General features: G+C 35.4%; 1 protein-coding gene across 3 annotated transcripts; it reads left to right on the top strand.

Annotated features, from left to right (window-relative positions):
• The first annotated feature begins 7,376 nt into the window (after nt 1-7,376).
• CRLS1 (cardiolipin synthase 1) lies at nt 7,377-20,736 on the top strand. Of its 3 annotated transcripts, none has more exons than XM_051975951.1 (7): nt 7,377-8,229; nt 11,025-11,162; nt 12,988-13,117; nt 15,931-16,016; nt 16,875-16,943; nt 19,238-19,329; nt 20,406-20,736. In XM_051975951.1, exons 1-7 carry the CDS (start codon nt 7,744-7,746, stop codon nt 20,491-20,493), a joined length of 1,089 nt encoding a protein of 362 aa, XP_051831911.1. In that variant the 5' UTR covers nt 7,377-7,743; the 3' UTR covers nt 20,494-20,736. The 3 variants fall into 3 exon arrangements, with proteins under 3 accessions (XP_051831911.1, XP_051831913.1, XP_051831912.1); XM_051975953.1 differs by lacking the exon at nt 7,377-8,229 and adding an exon at nt 8,371-8,391; XM_051975952.1 differs by lacking the exon at nt 7,377-8,229 and adding an exon at nt 9,057-9,154.
• The last annotated feature ends 1,393 nt before the right edge of the window (nt 20,737-22,129 follow it).

Here is a 22,129-nt window from a genome sequence, read left to right as displayed (position 1 = left end):
CTGTCAAATTCACTTACCTTGGCAGTATAATTTCCAGGAATGTATGCATTCATTGATAATGAGGTTAAAACACACATTGCCAGAGCTAGCTCAACATTTGGGAGGGTCCCAAGGAAAGTGGGGGAGGAGAGGTGACTACCAAATCAAAGGTCTACAGAGTTATTGTACTGACCTCATGGTTGTATGCCTGTGAAACCTGGACAGGATATCAACTCCATGCTAGGAGACTGAATCACTTCAATTTAAATTATCTTAGGATGATTCTGAAGATTATTGGGCAGGATAAGAGTAGACACTGAGGTTCCTTCTCAAACTAAACTGTCATCCATTCAAACTCTGCTCCAGAGAATGCAATTCTCTTGGGCTGACCACATTGTTTAAATACTAAATGTTAAACTTGCCAAAAAGACTCTTGAATTCACATAGGGCAAGCGCTCATCAGGTAGTTAGAAAAAGCAGTATGATGACACTCTCAAAGTCTCTTAAGAATTTTAGAATTGACTATGACATGGAAGAAGACACTGGCTCAGGACTGCCCAGCATGGCTTGCCCTCATCAGAGAAGATGATGTGCTCACAGCAATGCAGAATTTAATGAGCTCAGAAGAAATCCAAGGTGCACTTAAAGAAGCCATCTCAAATTTTCATATTTGTGTTTCTGCATTCGAAGCTCTTATTGGTCTTATCAGCCATAGTTGGACACACTAACTTGACTCTAACTTAAGTGATATCATTTTGATATATATATATATATACATATATACACACACACACATTTACATTTACAAAGTACATAAATGGATTTTATATTTGCAAAGCCCTTTCATTTGCTTACTTTGTGGTTGTCCCTGTGAAAGAAGTGCTATCCCTGTTTTTTTATGTGAAGAAACAAGAGGCTGAAAGAAATTAAGTGACTTGTCAAAGTCACATGCCTCAAGTGTCTGAAACTAGATTTCAATTATTTAGATGTTCCTGATTCCAAGTCAGCTAACACCTGTTAGCTGAACCACCTACATATCTGTTTGTTGTCAGACATCCTGGAGAAACAGAATAGTTTTGTCAAACTTCCTCCCCTCTTTACCTTTTTGTTACAAGACAAGCAATACTAATTAAGAAATGGGGATGGAAAAATGAAAAATTGTATAAGAGAAGATCAGCAAAAATAAGATTTTTTTAAAGAAGTTTATGTTTTTCATTAATACAAATTTTATTACCAGCTTAATTAATTAGGGACAGTTACCTGAAGTAAAACTGAGTTAAGGATGTTTTATCCTGTATATGCACTCAGGTCAAGACTTGAGGGACCAGTTTTGGTACTGTTTAATCATGTCCCTGATTTTTCCTCTTATAGCAAAATTCTGTAATCAAAGCAAGTGGCCATTAGAAGATATGAGGCACAATATACTAGTATATAAATATTGATTTGCAGCGAAGCTCTGGAGGATTCTCAGGTTTAAAATCTTTAAACTCTTTTTAAATAACTTTTTATTGACAGAACATATGCATGAGTAATTTTTTTGGTAAACATTATCCCTTGCATTCACTTCTGTCCCGACTTCTCCCTTTCCTCCCTCCACCCCCTCCCCTAAATGGCAGTCTTATACATGTTAAATATAGTATATCCCTAGATACAATATATGTGTGCAGAACCGTACAGTTCTCTTGTTGCACAAGAATTGGATTCAGAAGGTAAAAATAACCCGGGAAGAAGAACAAAAATGCAAGTAGTCCACATTCATTTCCCAGTGTTCCTTCTCAGGGTGTAGTTGATTCTATCATTGATCAATTGGAACTGAATTAAATCTTTTTGTCGAAGATATCCACTTCCATCAAAATGTATCCTCTTATAGTATTGAAGTGTATAATGATCTCCTGGTTCTGCTCATTTCACTCAGCATCAGTTCATGTAAGTCTCTCCACGCCTCTCTGTATTCATCCTGCTAGTCATTTCTTACAGAATAATATTCCATAACATTCATATACCACAATTTACCCAACCATTCTCCAATTGATGGGCATCCATTCATTTTCCTGTTTCTGGACACTACAAAAAGGGCTGCCACATACAGGTCTTTCCTTCTTTAAGATCTCTTTTGGATATAAGCCCAGTAGGTAACACTGCTGGATCAAAGGGTATGCAGAGTTTGATAACTTTTTGGGCATAATTCCAAATTGCTCTCCAGAATGGTTGGATTCATTCACAACTCCATCAACAATGAAAATCTTTTGCTTCCTGGGGGCTAGAATTTGTCTGAAGGCCAATTTGCCTAAGTATTTGGGACCACGTCCACTTTCCCTTTTCACTAGGAAAGCAAGCAGACAATCTTAGCAGGCCCTGATCAGGATAAGTTTTTTTTTTTTTTTTTTTGGACTCTGAAAGCTAAACTAATCTGCCTAGAGCCTTTTATACTATGTTGATGGAAGACAGGACTAGGTCCTAGGGGTCTCTGGAAGCCTATCTTAGACCCCTTGTTTACTTTGCAAAGATCTATACTGACTTCAAATGCATTTTTCATGTTTTGCATGATGACAGAGGCTATATGGAAAAGGGCATTTTTGACAGCCAATTCCCCATTAAGTATGCAGGGAAAACAATTACTTCAAACTGCTGATGGACCTAGAGAGGTCTCTGTTGTTCTTTAGGTGGAGAGGAAACAGGCTTACAGATCAGCTGCCCATATTGCTGTTTGCTTCTGATTATGGCAACTTTGATTCCCCAACTTCTGACTCCTACATTCCCTCATATAGTTCCCAGGCAAGTAAGTTTTTAAAGGACTGTTAAAAGGGCCTGCACATGTGCCCCGTGCTGGGGCTTCAAACTGCTCTGTTTGTAGTATACCTATACTAGTTGGGTAAAAGCCTTTCATACTCACTGAAGGACACAATGTTCAACCCATTGCACCCACTTCTTTGAGGAAACAAAAGCAAGAATTTGGGGGAAAACATTCTTTGTTATTTATCCTAGGAAAGCTGTTTGGATGAGAGGCACTTGTGGTAGCTTCATCTTCCCCCCACAACCCAAGTCTTCCCTTTGGGAGGGGTTACTGTTCCTAGTAATCTCCATATTAACTACTTTCTTTTTTGCTCATATTTAGTCCTTGTATTTTAAATATGCTTGTGAGACTTGCTTCTTCCAAGACATGAAATTCCAACCATTTAGTCAACCTGAAATCACCTGATAGCCAATTCTGACACTCCACACCAGATGCTGCTGCCGCTGCTGCCACCACCTACAAGTCACTTGTCTCCCCTCTTCAGTCTGGACCCCACTGGGCAGGGCCAACTCTACGCCCCTTGTTAGCCTGAAGCAGTTCCAGAAGATGAGAATTTTGTCCCTTTGTCCCAAATGAATATGGGTCTGGATTGCTTGAGGTGGAAATGATGTGACAGTGGCCTTAAGGGCCTCTCCTCCTCCCCCAGTGCTGTAGTTCTATGGATAACTGGCTGCCAAATGCCAATCTGTTTGATTGTAATAACAGGGTTTTCAAGTTGGTGGAGTGGGTGGAAGTGGAGTCTCTGATTCCTACTCATTGTTTTAAGCAGCAATATCCTGTCACTTTCTTACTTATGCATTTAATCATCAGAGTAGTTCAAGATTGAGCTAAAGCTTCCTCTGATGTGGGGGTGTTGGTTCTAAATAGTAGAGGGCAGATTACAGTTAGTACTGAAGAGAGGGACCAACCTGAAGGCCCAGGTCACAGAGATAGCCTAGTGGAAAAAATTTATCAGGACTGAATGGGACTGATCAAGTGAAGTTTTCTCAGTTTATGAGACTAGGCCTAAGTCACATGATCCCTATTCCCAGAGACAGAAGATCAGGCCTTGAACCCTGCGTTGCAAAAAGTCACATGAAGTTAGTGAAATGACATGACCCACAAGAAGCAGAGAACATTGGTGACCATTGGTCAAGGATGGTTACTTTCTTTTGGTCTATCCAATGAAAAAGCTCGGGTCTTTTGCTATTTAAATCCCAACAAACTTCACAACCACAATGGTGGAAGCTGGGATGGCTCCCAAGTGTGCTTGCCTGGGCCTCTCCCTGCAGCACTAAATAAATGCTTTCTCTTTGTACTTTAAGATGTGTTTGATTAATTTGGGAAGAGAGGGAATAGGGGTCCTAGCAACCATCCTTCACAAGAGTTTTAGTCTTCAAAGTCAAATCTTTAGGCATATCTGGCTTCCAGCTTCATGAAAGAAGATGGAAGAAGCCAACCTCACTTTAGACTGCTGAAGGAAAAGTTTCTGGGAAGATATGAGTAGCGCTGCCAGTCTCCATCCCATACCTAATTTCCAGCTTGTTTACATAAGTGATTCGGGGGAATACCCCTTGAATAAGATCTAGGATACTCATTTTTTTTTTAAATTAAAGCTTTTTATTTTCAAAACATATGCATGGATAATTTTTCAACATTGACCCTTGCAGAACCTTGTGTTTCAAATTTTGCTCAACCTCTTCCCTAGATGACAAATAATCCAATATATGTTAAAAAATGTTAATCCTATATATGTATACATATTTATATAATTATCTTGCTGCACAAGAAAAAGCATATCAAAAAGGGAAAAAATGAGAAACAAAATGCAAACAAAAAGAATGAAATACTTTCACGATAGGATACTCAATTTTTGATTGAGTGAAGGTATCTTGCTTCCAAAAACAAAAACAACAAAAAAAAAAAACTTCACTCTATTATCTTCCTTTGATTTCAATTTTGATATGATTTGGATAAATGGGATTCTTAGCAATTCACTATGTATTTTAACTGTGGAACAGGTATTTGGTGGTAAAGGTGTTAAAGCCTTGGATATAGAACTTGGAAGGGTTCCCCTTCTTCCCAGAAATGACAAAGCTATCAGAAGTTAAATCATATTCCCTAGATGAACAATATTTAAGGGAGCAAATAGGCAATACTTATACTATTCTATGGAGAGAAGTAGTCTTCAGCTTCCAAGAATGAGTTCCCATTGGAGATGGGAGTGGAAGAAAGAGAAGGTTAGAGATGTCTTTTCTGACTCCCTCCCAGCCACAGAAAATGGCAGGATTCGTAAGGTCTCAATACATGTAGAGTCCTTTCTCATACTAACAAACATGCATAGTCAAAATACATTCTCACAAAAATTGCCCTAAGGACACTGTAAAGAAGCATACCTAGGACATAACTTTAGAACATATTTATATCTTAAGTGGCAACAGGAGAAAGAGTAACCAGCAAATGGGGAGGGGTCAATTTCAGAAAAGCTAGAGAAGAAATGTCAAAAAAGAGGGTGAGTAGCAACGAAAGTTCAGAGATGTGGGCTAACAAAGGGCAACTGGATATGGCAATTAGGAAATCACAACTTATGAAGAAAGCAGTTTTAGTAAAAATAATAGTGAAAGTCTGATTACAGCAGCTTCTGGCATAAAGGAATTAAGAGTTATCAAGTGATATGGTCAAGGGGAGAACAGTATTCTGGTGTGATTTAAATTTTAGTGAGGTCATGTGAGGTCAAAAATTATGACTAAATTCTAAATATTAGTTGTTCACTTTAATGTCCTTTAAGATTTGACTCATTTGACTTTTGTCTATTATATAAGAGAAAATAATAGCCTTATTATAGAATATTCCAAATAATTGCTACTTTGTCAAGTTTTATATTGGCTCATTTTAAAATTTATAATATTTACTTCGTTAAATCAGTTTTGTTTAAGAAATAAATGCACCAGCCCTTTTTGTAGAGGCTAGAAATTGGAAATTGAATGGAAGTCCATCAATTGGAAAATGGCTAAATAAATTATGGTATATGAATGTTATGGAATATTATTGTTCTGTAAGAAATGACCAGCAGGATGATTTCAGAGAAGCTTGGAGAGACATGAATTGATGCTAAGTGAAATGAGCAGAACCAGGAGATTATATACTTCAACAATACTATATAATGATCAATTCTGAAGGACCTCTCTTCAACAATGAGATGATTCAAATCAAATTGTTCAATAATGAAGAGAATCAGCTACAACATAGCATTTCTACTCTTTGTTATTGTTTGCTTGCATTTTTGTTTTCCTTTTCAGGTTTTTTTAAACTTTTAAAAACTTTTTAACTTTTTAAACTTAAACTTAAAACTTTTTAAAACTTAACTTTTTTTAAACTTTCTAGATCCGATTTTTCTTGTGCAAGATAACAGTATAAATATGTATGCATATATTGTATTTAACATATATAACATGTATTGGACTACTTGCCACATAGGGGAGGGAGTGGGGGGAAGGAGGGGAAAACAGAAGGTTTTGCAAGGGTCAGTGTTGAAAACTTACCCATGCATATGTTTTGTAAATAAAAAGCTATAATAAAATAAATAAATAAATATCCAAAAAAGAAATAAATGCACTACAAGATACTTTCATAAAATTAATTCAACCTAAAATAGAACATATCTCTCATTGACTTGTCCGAAATATCAGCAGAAAAAAAAAAAAAAATTCAAAACTGGCTCCAAGCACTGCTTACTTTTACTGCAGTTAACTGTTTTTGTTAAAACTCTTTGCTCCCTATTTGTCTGTAATTTTGGCATAAACAAGACAAATCCTTCCCCAATATAATCGAGTACTAAGTACGGATTAACAGTCCTTCCTGCCCAAATTTCTAGTTTAATCTGTTAAGAGTCCTAATACCCAACTCATCCAAAAAGTTCCAACAAGCCAATACACATTTAATATGCGCCTACTATTGTCGCCGCTGGAGATATGCTAAGCAAAAGTACCCTTCCCACACCTTAGTCCACATTAGAAACAAGCCCATCTTTACATATTTCCCCTTAACGTCTGCCTTCTTTTTCCTGAGCTCCATCTCAGACCTGGCAGAAAACTCCACGAGGTCCGGGACTCCTGGGCCGGCCCAAGCTCTACGGAAGGGGGGAGGCTGCAGCCTCCTCGGGCCTCTAGTGTGGGACCAGCACCTCACCTCCACCCGTCCCAGGTTGGAGCAGGACTACCAGCAGGATTCGGAAAGAAGGTCCAATGGCCGTAGACTACCCCGAACTTGGCTCCGTTAAGGTCCTGGGATCTACAATCATTCCCACGGGAGATATCTATCTTATCTAAGTAGCCCTCGGCTCTGCCTCCGTGATGCCAATGCCGTGCATCTGTCCGGTCCGAAGAGAAGAAGCCGATCCAGGTAGCTGGCGGATGGGAAGGGCAAGCTCCTTCGGCTCCCTGCCCAACCCGTAGATGTAAGTGTCCCAGCCCTCGCCTAGCTTCCCAGTGGGATGTGTCCACCCTTTCCCCCAACTACTGCCCCCTTTCCCGTTTGCCGGGCGCCCCCCAGCTGAAGGCTTCAGGGTCTTTGCACCCGCTCCTCGCCCCGCCCCCTCCATTTCCTCTGGAGACTGTCGGTAGATCAGCAGTTAATAGTACCGTAACGGCCCCCGCGGGCCCCACTAACGGACCCGGTTGGGGTAAGTGGTAGGGAAGGCTTCGGGATGTCGTAAAAGTGTCGTGAAAGCGCCCGCCCCTGGCCACTCTCGAGGCCACCTGGACAGAGGCGGGGACCGCTGGATGTTCGAAGACGAACATGCAGGTGTCCGCGTCCTGGTTTGCGGCCTTGCCTTGGGGCTAGTAGGTCGTGAGAGCGACTGAGAACTCGCCTTCATGGAGGGAAGACTCTTCTGCACTTATTCCTGCTGCTGCATCTCCTCAGGCCGCTGAAGCGACTTCCGCGCTCTTTCCCCAGCCCGGCCGCTGTGGCCGCCGCCCCCCTCCAAAGCCATGCTGCCAGCTTGGCTAAGCCGGAGCTCCCGGGGGGTGCTTCATGGTGCCGGCCGCAGTCTCTCGCTCACCCCCCGATCCCGCAGTCCCGTGTCTTTGGAGCGGGGAGCCGCGCTGGGGGCAGGGGCGAAGTTCGATCAGGAGCGCGCCGAGGAGCGGCTAGCGGCTGCCAGACCGTGGTCTAGGGCGGGCGGACTCGAGGAGCTCCTGGCGAGTGCTGGGAAGCGACCCCGGCCCACCTTGAGCCCGAGCTCCGCCGCCTCTTGCAACTGCTGGGGCCTCCTGCCCACCCACTGGGGACTGCTCCCGCAGGTGCCGGGCAGCCCCCGTCCCAGGACTGGGGTCACGGCTGGCTTGCGGTTAGCAGGGTCCGGCCGAAGAGGACACAGCTCGGCCGGGGGGAGGGGAGCCCCGGAACAAACGCCAGATGCTACAGGAGCGAAAGAAGTCTTGAACTCGGCGTGGAAACGGCATCCCTCCAACCTGGTAGGTAACGCGGAGAGCTTCTCCGCGTCATCTGAGCCCCTCCCTCAAATAGGGGGCTCAGTGCCCCACAGCCTCACTCACCTGACTTGGATCTAGCTGTGTGGCTCCCTGGCGCAGGGGAGCGAGGACTGCAGGGACGAGCACCTCACCATCCCAATGAAAGTCTGTTTCTGTCGCTGAACTGGTTAAAATTTCTGCACTGGCGTAAGCCATACATGCCATTTGTACGAGGTGACAAGCGTGCATCCTCCAAGTTTGGTCGTTTGGAGGTCATTTAGAGTGGCAAAGTTAGCCACTACCGGCACGTGCAGCAGCCCTTACACCCAGAGATTTCTGTGGGGAATTTTTTTTGGCACTACCAGAGCTAAAAAGTGGTTTTAGTCTTTCTCATTAAATGGAATAAATTAAAGTGAACTCTTTTTAAGGAATCAAAGAAACTAAATTTTAAGGGAGGAAACAAAACTGGCTGACTTAATTTTTTAAAGCATATGACCATTTTCAGATATATCTTAAAAAGACTGCTTTCAGTTCTAATTAAAACTATATCTTTGATTTTAAAAAAATGAAATTATTTTATTTGTCGAGTTTGGAAATATTTTCCAACTTTTTTTCATTTGTTACCGGTGTCTGTTAAATGTTGACTAAACATTAAGTCAGCTTGATTTTGAGTTGGGAGAACTTTTGTTGTCATGATAGCAATTCTCGTCTCCAATTGTTACATGTTCAATTGTTATGTCTTCAATGGCCTCTATTAGGCCATCTCATCAGATGTGCAGCATGAGTTGAGGTAACCATATCAAGGCAGAAGTATAAACTGCCTTAATAGCTAAAGCATGTTGACATTTGAATGCTGTATGGTTTGAGGTTGCCATCTCCTGGCAGAAGTTCCTTCATAAACTTCAGTTGTTTCTCGAGCATGACACAGGTTGAGTGGCATCTGGTTGGGTAATCTGAGATTAGCTTCTTTAACTTTTTGAGAGTTTTACAAATTTAGCTTCAATGGTTGTGAATTAATTCGATAAAATATTCTTTCTGACCTGAATTATATGGCAAAAACTAACTCATCTCATCATTAGTGTGGGACCTGGTCTATCTTCTTGCATCATAATTATCAAATTAATTTACATGGATGTACAAAACTGTTCATCCTTGTTTATTTTATCTCATTGATTTCTCCAAGAGTAATTCTTGGTGCTTTTATTCTCTTGTGGATTGGGTTTTTTTTTTTTTTTCATTTTTGTCTTTTTGCTTTTTATTTTCTTACCCTCAGCTATTAAGTGATTTATCACATTTTTCTTCGTTGTTTCTTTGGATATGTTTAACTTGCTTTATAGACGACTGTCTCTGGAAATGCATGTCTTTATTTTTTGGACTGTGGCAATGGAAAAGAGAGTATGACCTTTTAACTTGAATTTGGACATAGTCCTACTAGGGTTCAGTTAAATTATGTAAGGGGGCCCATTCAACAAAATCCATTCCACAGTCATTTATTGAATGTCTACCGTGTGCCAGGTGTATTATGGTAGGCATTGTAGGGTGAGCATTGGGGGAAGAAAACGGGAAGATAGAACACAATGATGTGACCAAATGTCTCCAAATTTGTTTTCTATTTGAATTACTGAATGATAGTTTTGTAAATTATGAATTTCATTGTAGAGTGCTTTTCAGACATTGTGTTTAAAAAAAAAAAACTAGTTTTAAAAACATTACCAGGTTCTGATAGAAAAATGTAGTACCTTCATGTTTCTTAGTATTGTTAACATTTGATTTTTAAATGTGTAACACAAGTTTTTATGAAGCACTAAATAAGGTCATAATGAGTGTTTGGATGGATGAAAAGAAAATTCCATTAGGAAGTTAGGAAATCACATTATTGGAGGAATATTTCTGAAGTTCCATCATTCACAGCTGAACCTATTGAAAATAGAAATGCTATCATTAGGAAAATTTCTTGCCAAAAGAATGAGAGATTCTTGAAGGCACTACATATCAGCTAAATGTCACCGTATTACATAAATATCTGCTAAGTGAAGATATTTGGGTAGAAGAAATTAGTAGAAAGGCTTTGAATTTTGGGGATGGGGTGCTGTTTAGTTTCCAGATCTATTTTATAAATTATTTAAAATATTCTGGATGTTGTATTTTCCTTGACTTTCAGCAGAGCATCTAGGTAGAAATATTCTTTAGACCAGCCTTCAAGGCTGTATATATTTGTAGTTTTATTTTACATCCTTTCATATATCTTGTCTACACTGGACTAATTATTGTTCCACAAACAAAAACTCTGCATTTTTGCTTGTGTCTTTTGCTTATGATATATCTGGTAGATGAAATGGACTCCTTTTCTCCACTGTTTGAAATCCATCCTTCAGCAAAGCCCAAACAAACCTCCTGCAGAAACTATCTCTAAAAGCAAAACTTATCTTTTTAAAAAGTAATTTGTGTGTATCTTTTTTCTTTTCTGCCTCTCTTCTCTAATTGACCCACATCTATTTAGGAGGCTGCTTGTAGAAGCAGCCAGATGTTGCTGTCTTGTTTAACACAGTCTAACTCAATACCTAGAAGTTCAGTAAATTTTGTTAGAAACAGAACTAAATTAAGAGTGACTCAAGTTTAAAGCACATAGTTTGTGTGATCCTGATAATTGATGATTCTGCCACATTATTGTTTTTTTGTTAAACTACTCTTACTCCCTTAACCTTTTTAGGATGTGATGGTACTGTTTTGAAGTTAGAAACAAAGAGTGTGTGTGTGTGTTAATTTTTAACTTTCTTATTTTTTTTTTTTTGTTCCAGTATGAAAACCCATGGACAATCCCAAATTTATTGTCAATGACAAGAATTGCCTTGGCCCCTGTTTTGGGTTATTTGATTATTGAAGAAGATTTTAATGTTGCACTAGGAGTTTTTGCTTTGGCTGGATTAACTGATTTGGTAAGTTGTAATGTATGTTTATAAAAATTATAAAATGATAATGAACATTGTAGTCATTAAAAGGGCCAGTGGATGTTGCAGTTGAATAATCATCAGGAAAATCTATACAATTTGAAGACAGTACTGTAAATAATCTCTTATATACATCTATTCTTAGGTAGTAACAATTTTCAAGTAATCCTTTATTTTTAACCATTATTTCAATAATATGGTACTGTACATTTATACAACTCTTGTGCATTTTTGAGGTATTTTTCATGTCCAAGCTAATTTTACTCTTACAAAATGTTATCTATATTTTACAAATGAAGAAATTGAGACAGAAATTAAGTAACTTGCCTAAGATTATATAGCTAGTTAATAACAGCTGGACTTAGAACTCGTCTTTTGATGCTTAGAGACTATATACTACTGTACTTAATTGGACAGACTGATATGGTTTGGGGAGCAGGGGAATTTTTTTTTTTTAATTAAGTTCTCTTGGATTAGTTTTCTTTCTACTTACCTTATATAACATTCTAATCACTATATAATTATTGATTAAAATAAATCTTTTCTTATAGTTTATAAGTATATTTAAGTACTCTTTTTTTTTTTTTTTTCCCTAGTGGATGGCCCATTATTCATAGATAACTACAATGTATAACTTTTCACTTAAGGTACTGATAGTAATCTACTGTTAACTTTGCAAACAGTTCAATATTTAACATGTTCAATAAGAATACAAAACATTAAAAGACCCCAATATAAAGATTAAAAGTTTAGTCTTTTTAATTTTTTTTTAGTAATTACATATAGTAATATGTGTTTCAAAACACATATTAAGATCCCTTTTTTCTTTATGTAAATCTATACCACCAATCAAATTTATGCTTCACAAATTTACTTTGCCTAACTTTTTTTGCAATAGTAAACAAGGAAATAATATTATCAAGGTTTTCAATCAGAACATATTTATCTTGCACATTTTTATGTAACATGCTAAACAAGATATTTGTCCATCTGTAAATATTATTGAGCAACCTACACTCTGCCAGGCAGTATTCTGTGCACTGAGGATATAAAGAAGGAAAAGATGGCCCCTGCCCTCAGGGAGCTCATAATCTTAACGAAGGGTGGGAAAAACAACAATATTATATATTAAAAGAAGGAAGGACTAGAATTAAGAGGGGTTGGGAAAAGCTTCCTATATAAGATAGGATTTTAATTGGAATTTAGAGGAAGGCCGAGATGCCAGTAAGTGGAGCTGGAGATGAAGATCTAGCCAGCAAGTAAGCATTCCAGGTAAGGGGGACAATAAGAGAAAGTGCTCTGATGATGTCTGGTTTGAGGGAGGTTAATGTCACTGGATCAAAGAATACTTTTTAATGCCTGTCTAGTTATTATCAATAACCTCTATCTTTGTATGAACATGACCCTCAAGAAATCAAGAAGGTCATACAAAGATAGAAGTTGTTGATACCCTAGAATATGGGAATAACTAGGGAAGCACTAAAAATGGTATGTAATTAAATCAACATATTACTAGTATTAACAAGCCTGGCTGCACACTTAGAATATTGACATAGTAGAAAAATAATGAAAATTCTAAGTACATAAGTGAGTGATATCCAAAAGTGAATGTATAACAATAAATTAGAAACCTTGGGGGGGAGGGGTGTATAACATCAAATTTTGATGATACTTCATTTTATATGTTTTGTAAATAACATTTATATATTTTTGTTAGCAATTCAGGAATATTGCTTTATTTTGAAGTGATCTCATATAGCATTTATAGTAATGATGATGTTTGTTTAAAAAACAAAAACTCTTCTATTTTCAGTTGGATGGATTTATTGCCAGAAACTGGGCCAACCAGAAATCAGCATTGGGAAGTGCTCTTGATCCACTTGCTGATAAAATACTCATCAGTGTCCTTTATGTTAGCTTGACATGTGCAGATCTTATTCCAGGTAAGAGCTCAAAAATAATATCCAGTATTGTAATTTTGTAAGAAATTTACCACAAACTGTTTAAAAAACAAAACAAAAACTCTTCTATTTTCAGTCCAGTATTAAGGTTTTAAAGAGCTCATTGGCAGGAAAACACCTTCTACCAAAGTATATCAGCAATTGACCTTCAATTTATTATCTTAATAAAAGTTGCGTGGGCCACAGAGATTAAAAAAATTTGCCCCAAATTTTATAAAAACAATATGCGTCAGAAGCCCGATTTGAAATTGAAAGACTCTTATCAGATATAAAATGTTCTTTCTGTCATAATAGGATTGTGATAAATTCTAATAGGCCATTTGATCAAAAAATTTTGATTTATGTAAATCAGAGAATACTTTTTAATGTGTCCAGTTATTATCAATAACCTCCATCTTTGTATGAACATGACCCTCAAGAAAGCTAATTTTTATTTCTTTTAAAAGGTTGAATGCTCAAAACTTAAATATAAATATATATATATATATATATATATATATATATATATATATATATATATATATATATATATCTTAGGTAAAAAAAAAAAATTTTGCAAACAAGTTCCTATTTTCTGAGAGATTACAAATTATTTTTAAATATTTTCCCCAGATTCACATAGACAATTTTTAACATTTTGTGAACATTTTTTTAACATGTTGTGAAAGAAGACAGAAACCCAAACAAAAAAAAAATTACAGAAAGTGAAAAAAATAGTATGCTTTGAACTGCTGCAGTCAGACTAGACTCTCTACCAGTTCTTTCTCTCACAATACTATATTGATTATTCTGTGCAAGAAAACTGTACTAGACACTGTGACGATATAAAAGTGGAAAAAGAAACAGATGACACAGTGGATAATGTGCTTTGGAAGTAGTAAGACCTCAATTAAAATCCTGTTTCAAAAATTTTATAGCTGCGGGATCCTGGACAAGTTACGTATTCTCAATCTGACTCAGTTCTTGCCTCTGTAAAATTGGGTTAAAAATAGCATATATCTCCCAAGTCATTGGGAAAATGTAAAGCATTTTGCAGGTCTTTTAAAGAGCCATATAAATGTTAACTATTAGCTACTTGAAGAACTTTCAGTCTAATTCAAAGAACATATATATACATATATAGCAAAAAAGTTTTGTCCAAAATAAAATGTAGTAAAGGCAAAAGAGGAGAGAAAAGTTCTCCAAGAAAATTTGAGTGGTTACTTCTTCAGCTGGGAGATCAATCTTCTAAGATACATAAAGGAAGTATTTTCATAAATAGAGGAATATTGTACCTCATTTCTGTTGACATCTTAGATTGAAGTTATTTACTGAAGCACATTAAGTGCTGCCAGGGGCCTTGTGTTGTATTGTGGATACAACTTACAGATAATGGATAATGGAAAGGGTATTGTCAAAATGAGGAAGGGAACAAGTGATGCATTTTGGTTTGGAAATCTAGGTAGTAAGGAGAAGGTGGCTTTCACTACCAAGAATAAAGTGAAGAACGTTGGAGTGAATAGAAAAAAGGTCTCTCTGAATATCTCAAAAACATCCATATACAATATTTGAATGTATTTTGTCTCTTCATTAATAGATACCCTTGTAAAGTGCCTGCTTTGTGCCACTGTGCTAGAATCTGAAGATAAAGAAAAATTGACCAAAGCAAGTTATTTAACCCCTCCGAGTTTCCTTTATACTTTAAAAAGGGGCTAATAACTTTGATCAGTCTTTCTTAAAGACTAGAGTGCTTTGGAAACTATAGAACACCTAGTTAAATTTAAATATGGTATTGGGAGGAGGAGGAGAAGGAGAGACCATTTGTGCAGCACTGAATCTCTTTAAATATAGCCTTCTTCACAGTTCTGAAAGGCTCAGTTATATTTCCTAACTCAGGAAATCAATTAATGGTAAAAATGGAGGATAGTATTTCTTAGAAACAAACCTCTGGATTGCACGAAGTAACAATTGTAGACCTGAGAAGTGAAGGGGAAGACGTTTAAAAAAAATTTAATAGTAGTCTCTGGAGCTTTTCAGTCCTGCACACATGTCATTAGTCTTTAAGGACATCATGGTATTTATCACACAACAGGACAATTGCGTTTCACAATGAAGCCCTAAGGTCATCAAGAAAAGATTATGGATCTGTATTTATGAAGATGGAGAAATGGCTAACCCATATTATAAAGTTTGCCATATGTGATGATTAGAATTTAAATGTTTTGGCATTCAAGAAAGTAAATTATTTAATTTGAAAATTTATGTACAATACTTTATCTGACAGTATTTGTTAATGTTGTCAACTGGATAGAACTGGCCTTTAATTTGTGGATGTCCGGAGCTGAACAAAGCAGTTTTATGATAGGAAATTCAGAAATCAGTTTAAATTCAAAATGAGGAAAATGGCTTGCAAGCAAGGAGTCAGTTTAGACACATGTGCTGGGGCCTTTCCCCTAGTGGGCAGACCCAAGGTAGGTCTCAGTACTTATGTCAATGGGGGCCACACAGTGAGTTTGTGGCTGTGAACAGTGAAGGGCAACTCATGAGCAACAATGAGAACTTTAATTCATACCAGGGCTTCATGAACAGGCCACAGGTATTCATCCAACTTTGAGCTCAGAGAATACCTGGTGCTAATGCCTTAAAGCAATGCAATAATTATGTAATTTTTTTTCAGAAGGTGAGTGCACAGGATTTTTTTATGCCAAACTCGGGGCACAGCTTGCTTGCTAGACTTTAGTTCTGGAAAATGGGGTATCTTCTGGTATCTTGACAAATATTATATATGTTAAGATAATTTTATTTTCATTTTTCAGTTTCACTCACTTACATGATTATTTCAAGAGATATAGCATTGATTGCTGCCGTTTTTTACGTCAGATACAGAACTCTTCCATCACCAGTAAGTGGAAAAAATGTACTTTATTTTAAAGGGAGTTTACGGAATTGTTTTTCTTCTATAGGTTTTAAGTAAAGAGCTACAGTCTGGAAGTGTTATTCTAACATAATATTGAGGTCTATTTATTAAAATATCTTTTGAGTGATGGCTTTTTCATCCCTTAATCAATTGATTCAAATAATGATTTTTTTTTTTTAAGCATGCATCATCTTGCTTCATAAAAGAGATTAAAGTATTTGCTTAATAACATGGAGATACACTAAATTTAAAAAGCACAGGAACTTATATTTTATATGTTCAAATTTCTTTTCATCTACTTAATTGAATATCACAGACTTATTAAAAGTTGTCTTTTTAAGAATAAAAACTATCATGCTGTTAATTTCTGCTTAGGGCTACTCTGAATTTGCCCATGTCACCAACTGAATATAAAGAATTTTTAAAAATATCATTGACTATATTTTAAATTCTTCAGACTAAAAATATAGTGATTCTAGTAAGAAATAATATACAGTGTTAGGTGTTTTGTTGTATATTCAGTATGACTTATTTAATCAAATGAGTGTATTAATCTCTTGATTGCATAAAACCAGGACCCTGGTATATAATTATGCTGTTGCATATATTACTGTTTACATTTTATTCTATAAAATTTGCTCATAAGAAGTATATAAAATGTATAACTGTTAAAATATTTTTGTTTCAGAGCTAAAAAATGACATTTTGTTCATTTCCTGTGTATTGTTTGCTAACATTTACAAAATGATTTATGTTTTAAACTGATATAAATTCCTTTAGAATTTATATTTTTGCTTTTCAAGAACAAACTAAATATCCAAACTTTTATTATCATTTTCACAGCGAACACTGGCTAGATATTTCAATCCTTGCTATGCCACTGCCAGGTTAAAACCAACATTCATCAGTAAGGTAAGGCCAATATAAACTTTATTCTATATATTTTGTCTCCTTTGTTATTATGTTGTTCAAGCCCAATGATAAAGATACACCAGTTTTTTATTTTTTTGTTTTTATAATCAGAGAAAGAAACAAAAGTCTTTCATTGTAACTATATTACTTGTAAATCTTTGAATCTGCTGGAACTACAAATGAAACGTAACAGCTGCTGCTTTTAATGAATTAGCTAGCAAATGATATGTTTAGAAGAAAGCGACATCACCCATATACATCTCACCCTCTTTTCTTCTGAAGTTTCTAACTCTTTATCAGTCTTACTGTTAGTTTTATCGGGAAATTAGGAAATTTAGTGGATTCTTCAAGATGATTCATGTTTCAATTGGGGGATGGTAAAGAGTAGAAGGTAAATTGCTACTTGAACAAAAATCATTTCTGCTGTCTTCCTGCAGTGTAAATATCATATACAATCTATTTTTATCTTTTACTATCGCATGGTAAATGAACAGGAACATGCATAATTTAATAGCACACTATCAAAACACTACAACTATATACTCAGTCTGCTCTGCTGGATGCCTACCTACTCAAATCATGTCATTTAACTCTACTAAATAGTAATAATTTGTTTTTGTTTTTGTACATAAAGATTATATTTCCACAAGGATATATATGTGCTAGGAACTGCTTTTCTAATAGTAATTATTTGTTTTAATCCATCATTATACTATTGTACCATCTCCAGCTGATTAGATTGGAGTCTGGCCTTAGAACAAGTAACTGGTCTATAGGAGGATGAAAACCATATCCTTGTTCTTACAAATACCAACTTAGCTAATCTGCTTTAATGGGATTTTAATTTCATATTGTTTTGACTTCTAAGTAGTTTATATTGAGCAACAATTGGAAAGGTGTAACACTAAATTGCAGATGATTTAGGGAGTTATAAGGACAAATGTTTCAATGTCTATTGTTGTAGCTAGGCCTTCACACAGTATTAATAATAAGAATAAAATAGTTCATAGTATTTGTTAAATATGTATTTTGTGATCACAGTAACCTTATAAACTGAGGGCAGGGACCTTGGATTTTCTAAATTTGATTTCTCCTTACTCAACCTTTACTCTTATCACTTAGCACAGTGTCCTGCAGTATGTGGATGTTTAATACAGTTTTGCTATTGTTAGCAAAAAAAAATACAAACAAACAACAAAAAAATCTTTTTTTGTTTATCTTTTTGGGAAAGTTGTAACATAACATACATAATATGTTACAGGTCTCTATGGTCTTTTTTCGTTGTCTACACCTCAGCTTCTTAAACTGTAGTTTGCAACTCTATATGGAGTCTCATAACTGAATGTGAAGGTTGTGAAATTGATTTATTATCAGTAAATTTTACCTATTTAATAATTATACATATTTTATATACCTAGGGCATTGTAAGAATTTCTCAAGCCAGAAAAGGGGTCATGAGTAGGAAAAGTTTAAGAAGCCTTGGGTCTATACTTCTTCTCTGTTTTCTTTTCTTCATCATTTCTCTTCTCTATATTCCAGTCAGAGAGTCATTATGTTCTTTGTTCCCTTTTCTTAGTCCCTTTTTCAAGCCCATATATTAAGAACATTCTCCCAACTCTCTAGAAAATTTGCTTCAATGAGGCTAAGCAATGAAATGAATGTTTTAACTTTATTGGTCCAGGGGATTGGATAGTATAGTGAAAAGATCATTGAATTCTGAAACCCTAAATACTACTTTTAATTCTGCAACTACTTGATGTGCTATTTTATAGAAATTATTTCATTTCTATATTACCCTCACTTAAACAGTGGGGATGGTAATGTTAGCCCATAACGATAGAAGCTATTTTACTTTTGGTTTGTATCCATAGTACCTAGCATAATACATGACATATAATAGATTGCTCAATAAATGCTTGCTCATAGGGTTGCACACAAATTGAGGTTATGTGAAATAAGTTTGAAAAATTAAAGCAAATACAAATGAAAGATGTTGGATTATTGCTAAACCAATAGTATTCTCACAAAAAAAGAGTTATCTTGCAGATAGTCATTCATTTGTAAACCCTCAAAATTAAATAGCCGCAATTTCTTTAAAAGAAAAATTGTATGCACATGGTATTCTTCTTTATATATCTAAATTTTCTACATTAGGAATATTTTCAATGTCAGACATTTGGTGGATGCTCTATTTTAAAATAGCCAGTTTCATTGTCAACTTGTCATTATGCTATATAATTGAGAATAAGAATAATTGGCTTTGATTTATTTTTTCCCTGAATATTTTTCTGTAGGTGAATACAGCAGTTCAATTGATTTTAGTGGCAGCTTCTTTGGCAGCTCCAGTTTTCAATTATGTTGACAGCATTTATCTTCAGATACTTTGGTAAGGTAAAATTTTAATTTCTCACTCTTGAGAATTTAATGTAGATATGTCTTGGCAGTTTTATTTGTTTGTAGTGCTACTTTGTCAGCAGTTTCAACAGTACTGATAATAATCTGTAGCATTGAAAATGTGCCCAATTTATAAATATAAAGTGTGCTAGCAGATTGTGATATTTATGCGTACTTAATACTTGTTTGAATTTTTTTTAACAGTTTCAATAGTTTTCACTTCCCTGCAAATAATCTTTTGTAGTAGTTTCCATGAAAAATAAGTTAACCAAACTGCTTGTACATAGACTGATTGTACATGCCTATTTTGTTTATTGCAGTTGAAGAGAAAGTAAAGATTTGTGCTTGAACCTTGATGATTTGAAACCAGCATTATATGTATTTAATCTGAATATCATTTCCTTTTAATGTTTTCTTCATTTGCATTGTTATGCAGTCACTGCATGTGTTACTCTTTTGGTTTTCCTTATTCTACATCATTCAAACAAATGTGAAGTTAGCATTGGGGACAATTAAGTGGTGCAATGGATAGGATGCTGGGCCTGTGATCAGGAAGACTTGAGTTCAAATCCAGTCTTCAGACAGTATTTACTGCTCTGTGACCTTGGGCAAATCATGTAACCCTGTTTGCCTTAATTTTGTCATTTATAAAATGAACTGAAGATGGAAATGTCAAACTATTCTACTATCTTTGCCAAGAAAACTCCAAAAAGGAGTCAACAAAGTTTTAGGGATAACTGAAAGTGACTAAGCAACAAGTTATTAATGACTTACATAGAATTCTCATTCATGCATTGTGTCTTTCAAATGTTTGATTGTATTTGATACATACAAGACAAATCATTTTTTAAAAAATGCTTAAAACATCATTTGACTTAATTGTCTTTTGAAAATTATGCCTACTAGATTTTAGTTAAGAAGCTTTCTGTAACTTGGTAAATCCTAATATTTCATTATATCATGACTCACATAAATAAAAAAGGAAGTTTAATGTAAGGCAATTATATTTTTTATAATTGTATAACTTGTATTTCTTTTTTCTTCCTACTTCCCCTCCTACAACAAAAGGTATTTTACAGCTTTCACCACAACTGCATCAGCCTACAGTTATTATCATTATGGCCGGAAAACAGTCCAGGTGATAAAAGACAAATAAATATCACGCAACATTATTAGCTGGAAAGCAGTAAGACATCTACATCAGAACCAGCTGGTAATCTGCAGGAGTCTCCCTTTTTTTGTTAGTTTGGAAAAGACTTTAACAAAACATAAACCATGTCAGTGTCATCCCAATTGAAGTCAAGTGCATTGAAATTAAGCTTAAATCATGTACTGTACATATGTGGAATTTTCCAATGTATTTTTAAATAAAAATATAATTTGGGATTTTTTAATCTTAGATTTCTTAAAGTAATTTACAATTCACTAATTATTGTTAGTCAATTTTGATTTTTTTTATTAAAGACATGTTTCCTGAAAATATATCCAGGTTCCCTTGTATATGAAGTAGAATTTTCATTGTTAAGAAAGCATTATATGGTACCAAGTTAGTGGAAGGGAAGGGAATTAGATTCAATGTGAACTTACATACTTAGGTAAATCGTTTTATTATTCAAATCTGGCCTATAGCAGTTGATATGAATATGTCATTTGTTAGTTTCGACTGGTAATATATATGACAAGCTAAGTTTTAAAGAGGATTTAAAATGCAGTGTGTTTTGAAAATAAACTCAAACACATACCAGAGTACTGAGTTGTTTTTAAGTCTTCCAAATCTTTGATGCCCAATAATTTATTATTTATGTCAAAATAATGAATAACAAAATAGTGTTATAGCTTAACATAGAGGATACATCTATTACTGTTTGCTACCTAAGGATCAATGATTACTTTATGACTTTGCACTAAGTTCCTAAAATAGACAAGTTTTCACAATATTAGAACTTGTATTCATGTGATATATAAATAATTTAAAGATGTGTATTTTTCAAAGTTTTTTTTAAATTTAAGGAAATCTTGTTTTCATGAAGATAATAAAAGAATAAAATAGCAGAAAATATTATTTCATCAAATGCCTACTAATTTCTCGGATTCTGTATTACCAACAAACTAGTAAACTTTTTATTTAAACAATTTATTTCAAATAAAGTTTTTCAAGGTATGTGGATCACTGGTGAATTAAAATAAGTATTCCTAAAAATGAACTGGAAAAATAGAGCTCAGCAAAGTAGAATGTTAACAGTGCATAGAACACAAGACCTAGAAGCAGGAGGACCTGGGTTCAAAAATACATCATCTTTAAGTATTCATGAGCAAGTCATTCAATGCCTTCCTCTTTTCTTATCTGTAAAATTAGTATAGTGATAACACCAAAATAAGATAGAATTTGAAAGACACTACTAATTTTAAAGCACTATATAAATGCTGTTATTGTTGTTATAGAAAATGATATACTAAGACATTGTTTTAGCAATTAAATCTTTGTGGATATTCCCTACTTTTCCTTCCCTATTTTGGGTTAAATGGTAAACAGCGCAAAATGTTGAACTTTGTACCATTTTTTTAAGGTTCTTTGGATAGAGGTAAATTTTACTATTACCTTCTCTAAAGTTATTCCTTCCTTTAAAAAAAAAAAAAACAACACACACACACACAAATCTAGATCCTCCAAAGAAAAAGAACATAAAACTAGTTGGACTTTTGACAATAGAATTATATAGATTTCTCATCATTCTAACTCATAAGAGTATTGGGTTTTTCTAAATACTGAGAAGATCCTGAAGAGGAACAAT

This window comes from Antechinus flavipes, chromosome 2, assembly GCF_016432865.1.
Source record: "Antechinus flavipes isolate AdamAnt ecotype Samford, QLD, Australia chromosome 2, AdamAnt_v2, whole genome shotgun sequence".
NCBI classification, from domain to species: Eukaryota; Metazoa; Chordata; class Mammalia; order Dasyuromorphia; family Dasyuridae; genus Antechinus; species Antechinus flavipes.
Note: the sequence above shows the minus strand (reverse complement) of the source record. Positions and strands in the feature narration are given on the sequence as shown.

Coding starts and splice junctions, on each gene's coding strand:
- CRLS1 (XM_051975951.1), top strand. CDS start 7,744: ATGCTGCCAGCTTGGCTAAGCCGGAGCTCCCGGGGGGTGCTTCATGGT. Junction 11,163..12,987: donor TGGCTGGATTAACTGATTTG/GTAAGTTGTAAT, acceptor TTCTATTTTCAG/TTGGATGGATTTATTGCCAG. Junction 13,118..15,930: donor ATGTGCAGATCTTATTCCAG/GTAAGAGCTCAA, acceptor TTCATTTTTCAG/TTTCACTCACTTACATGATT.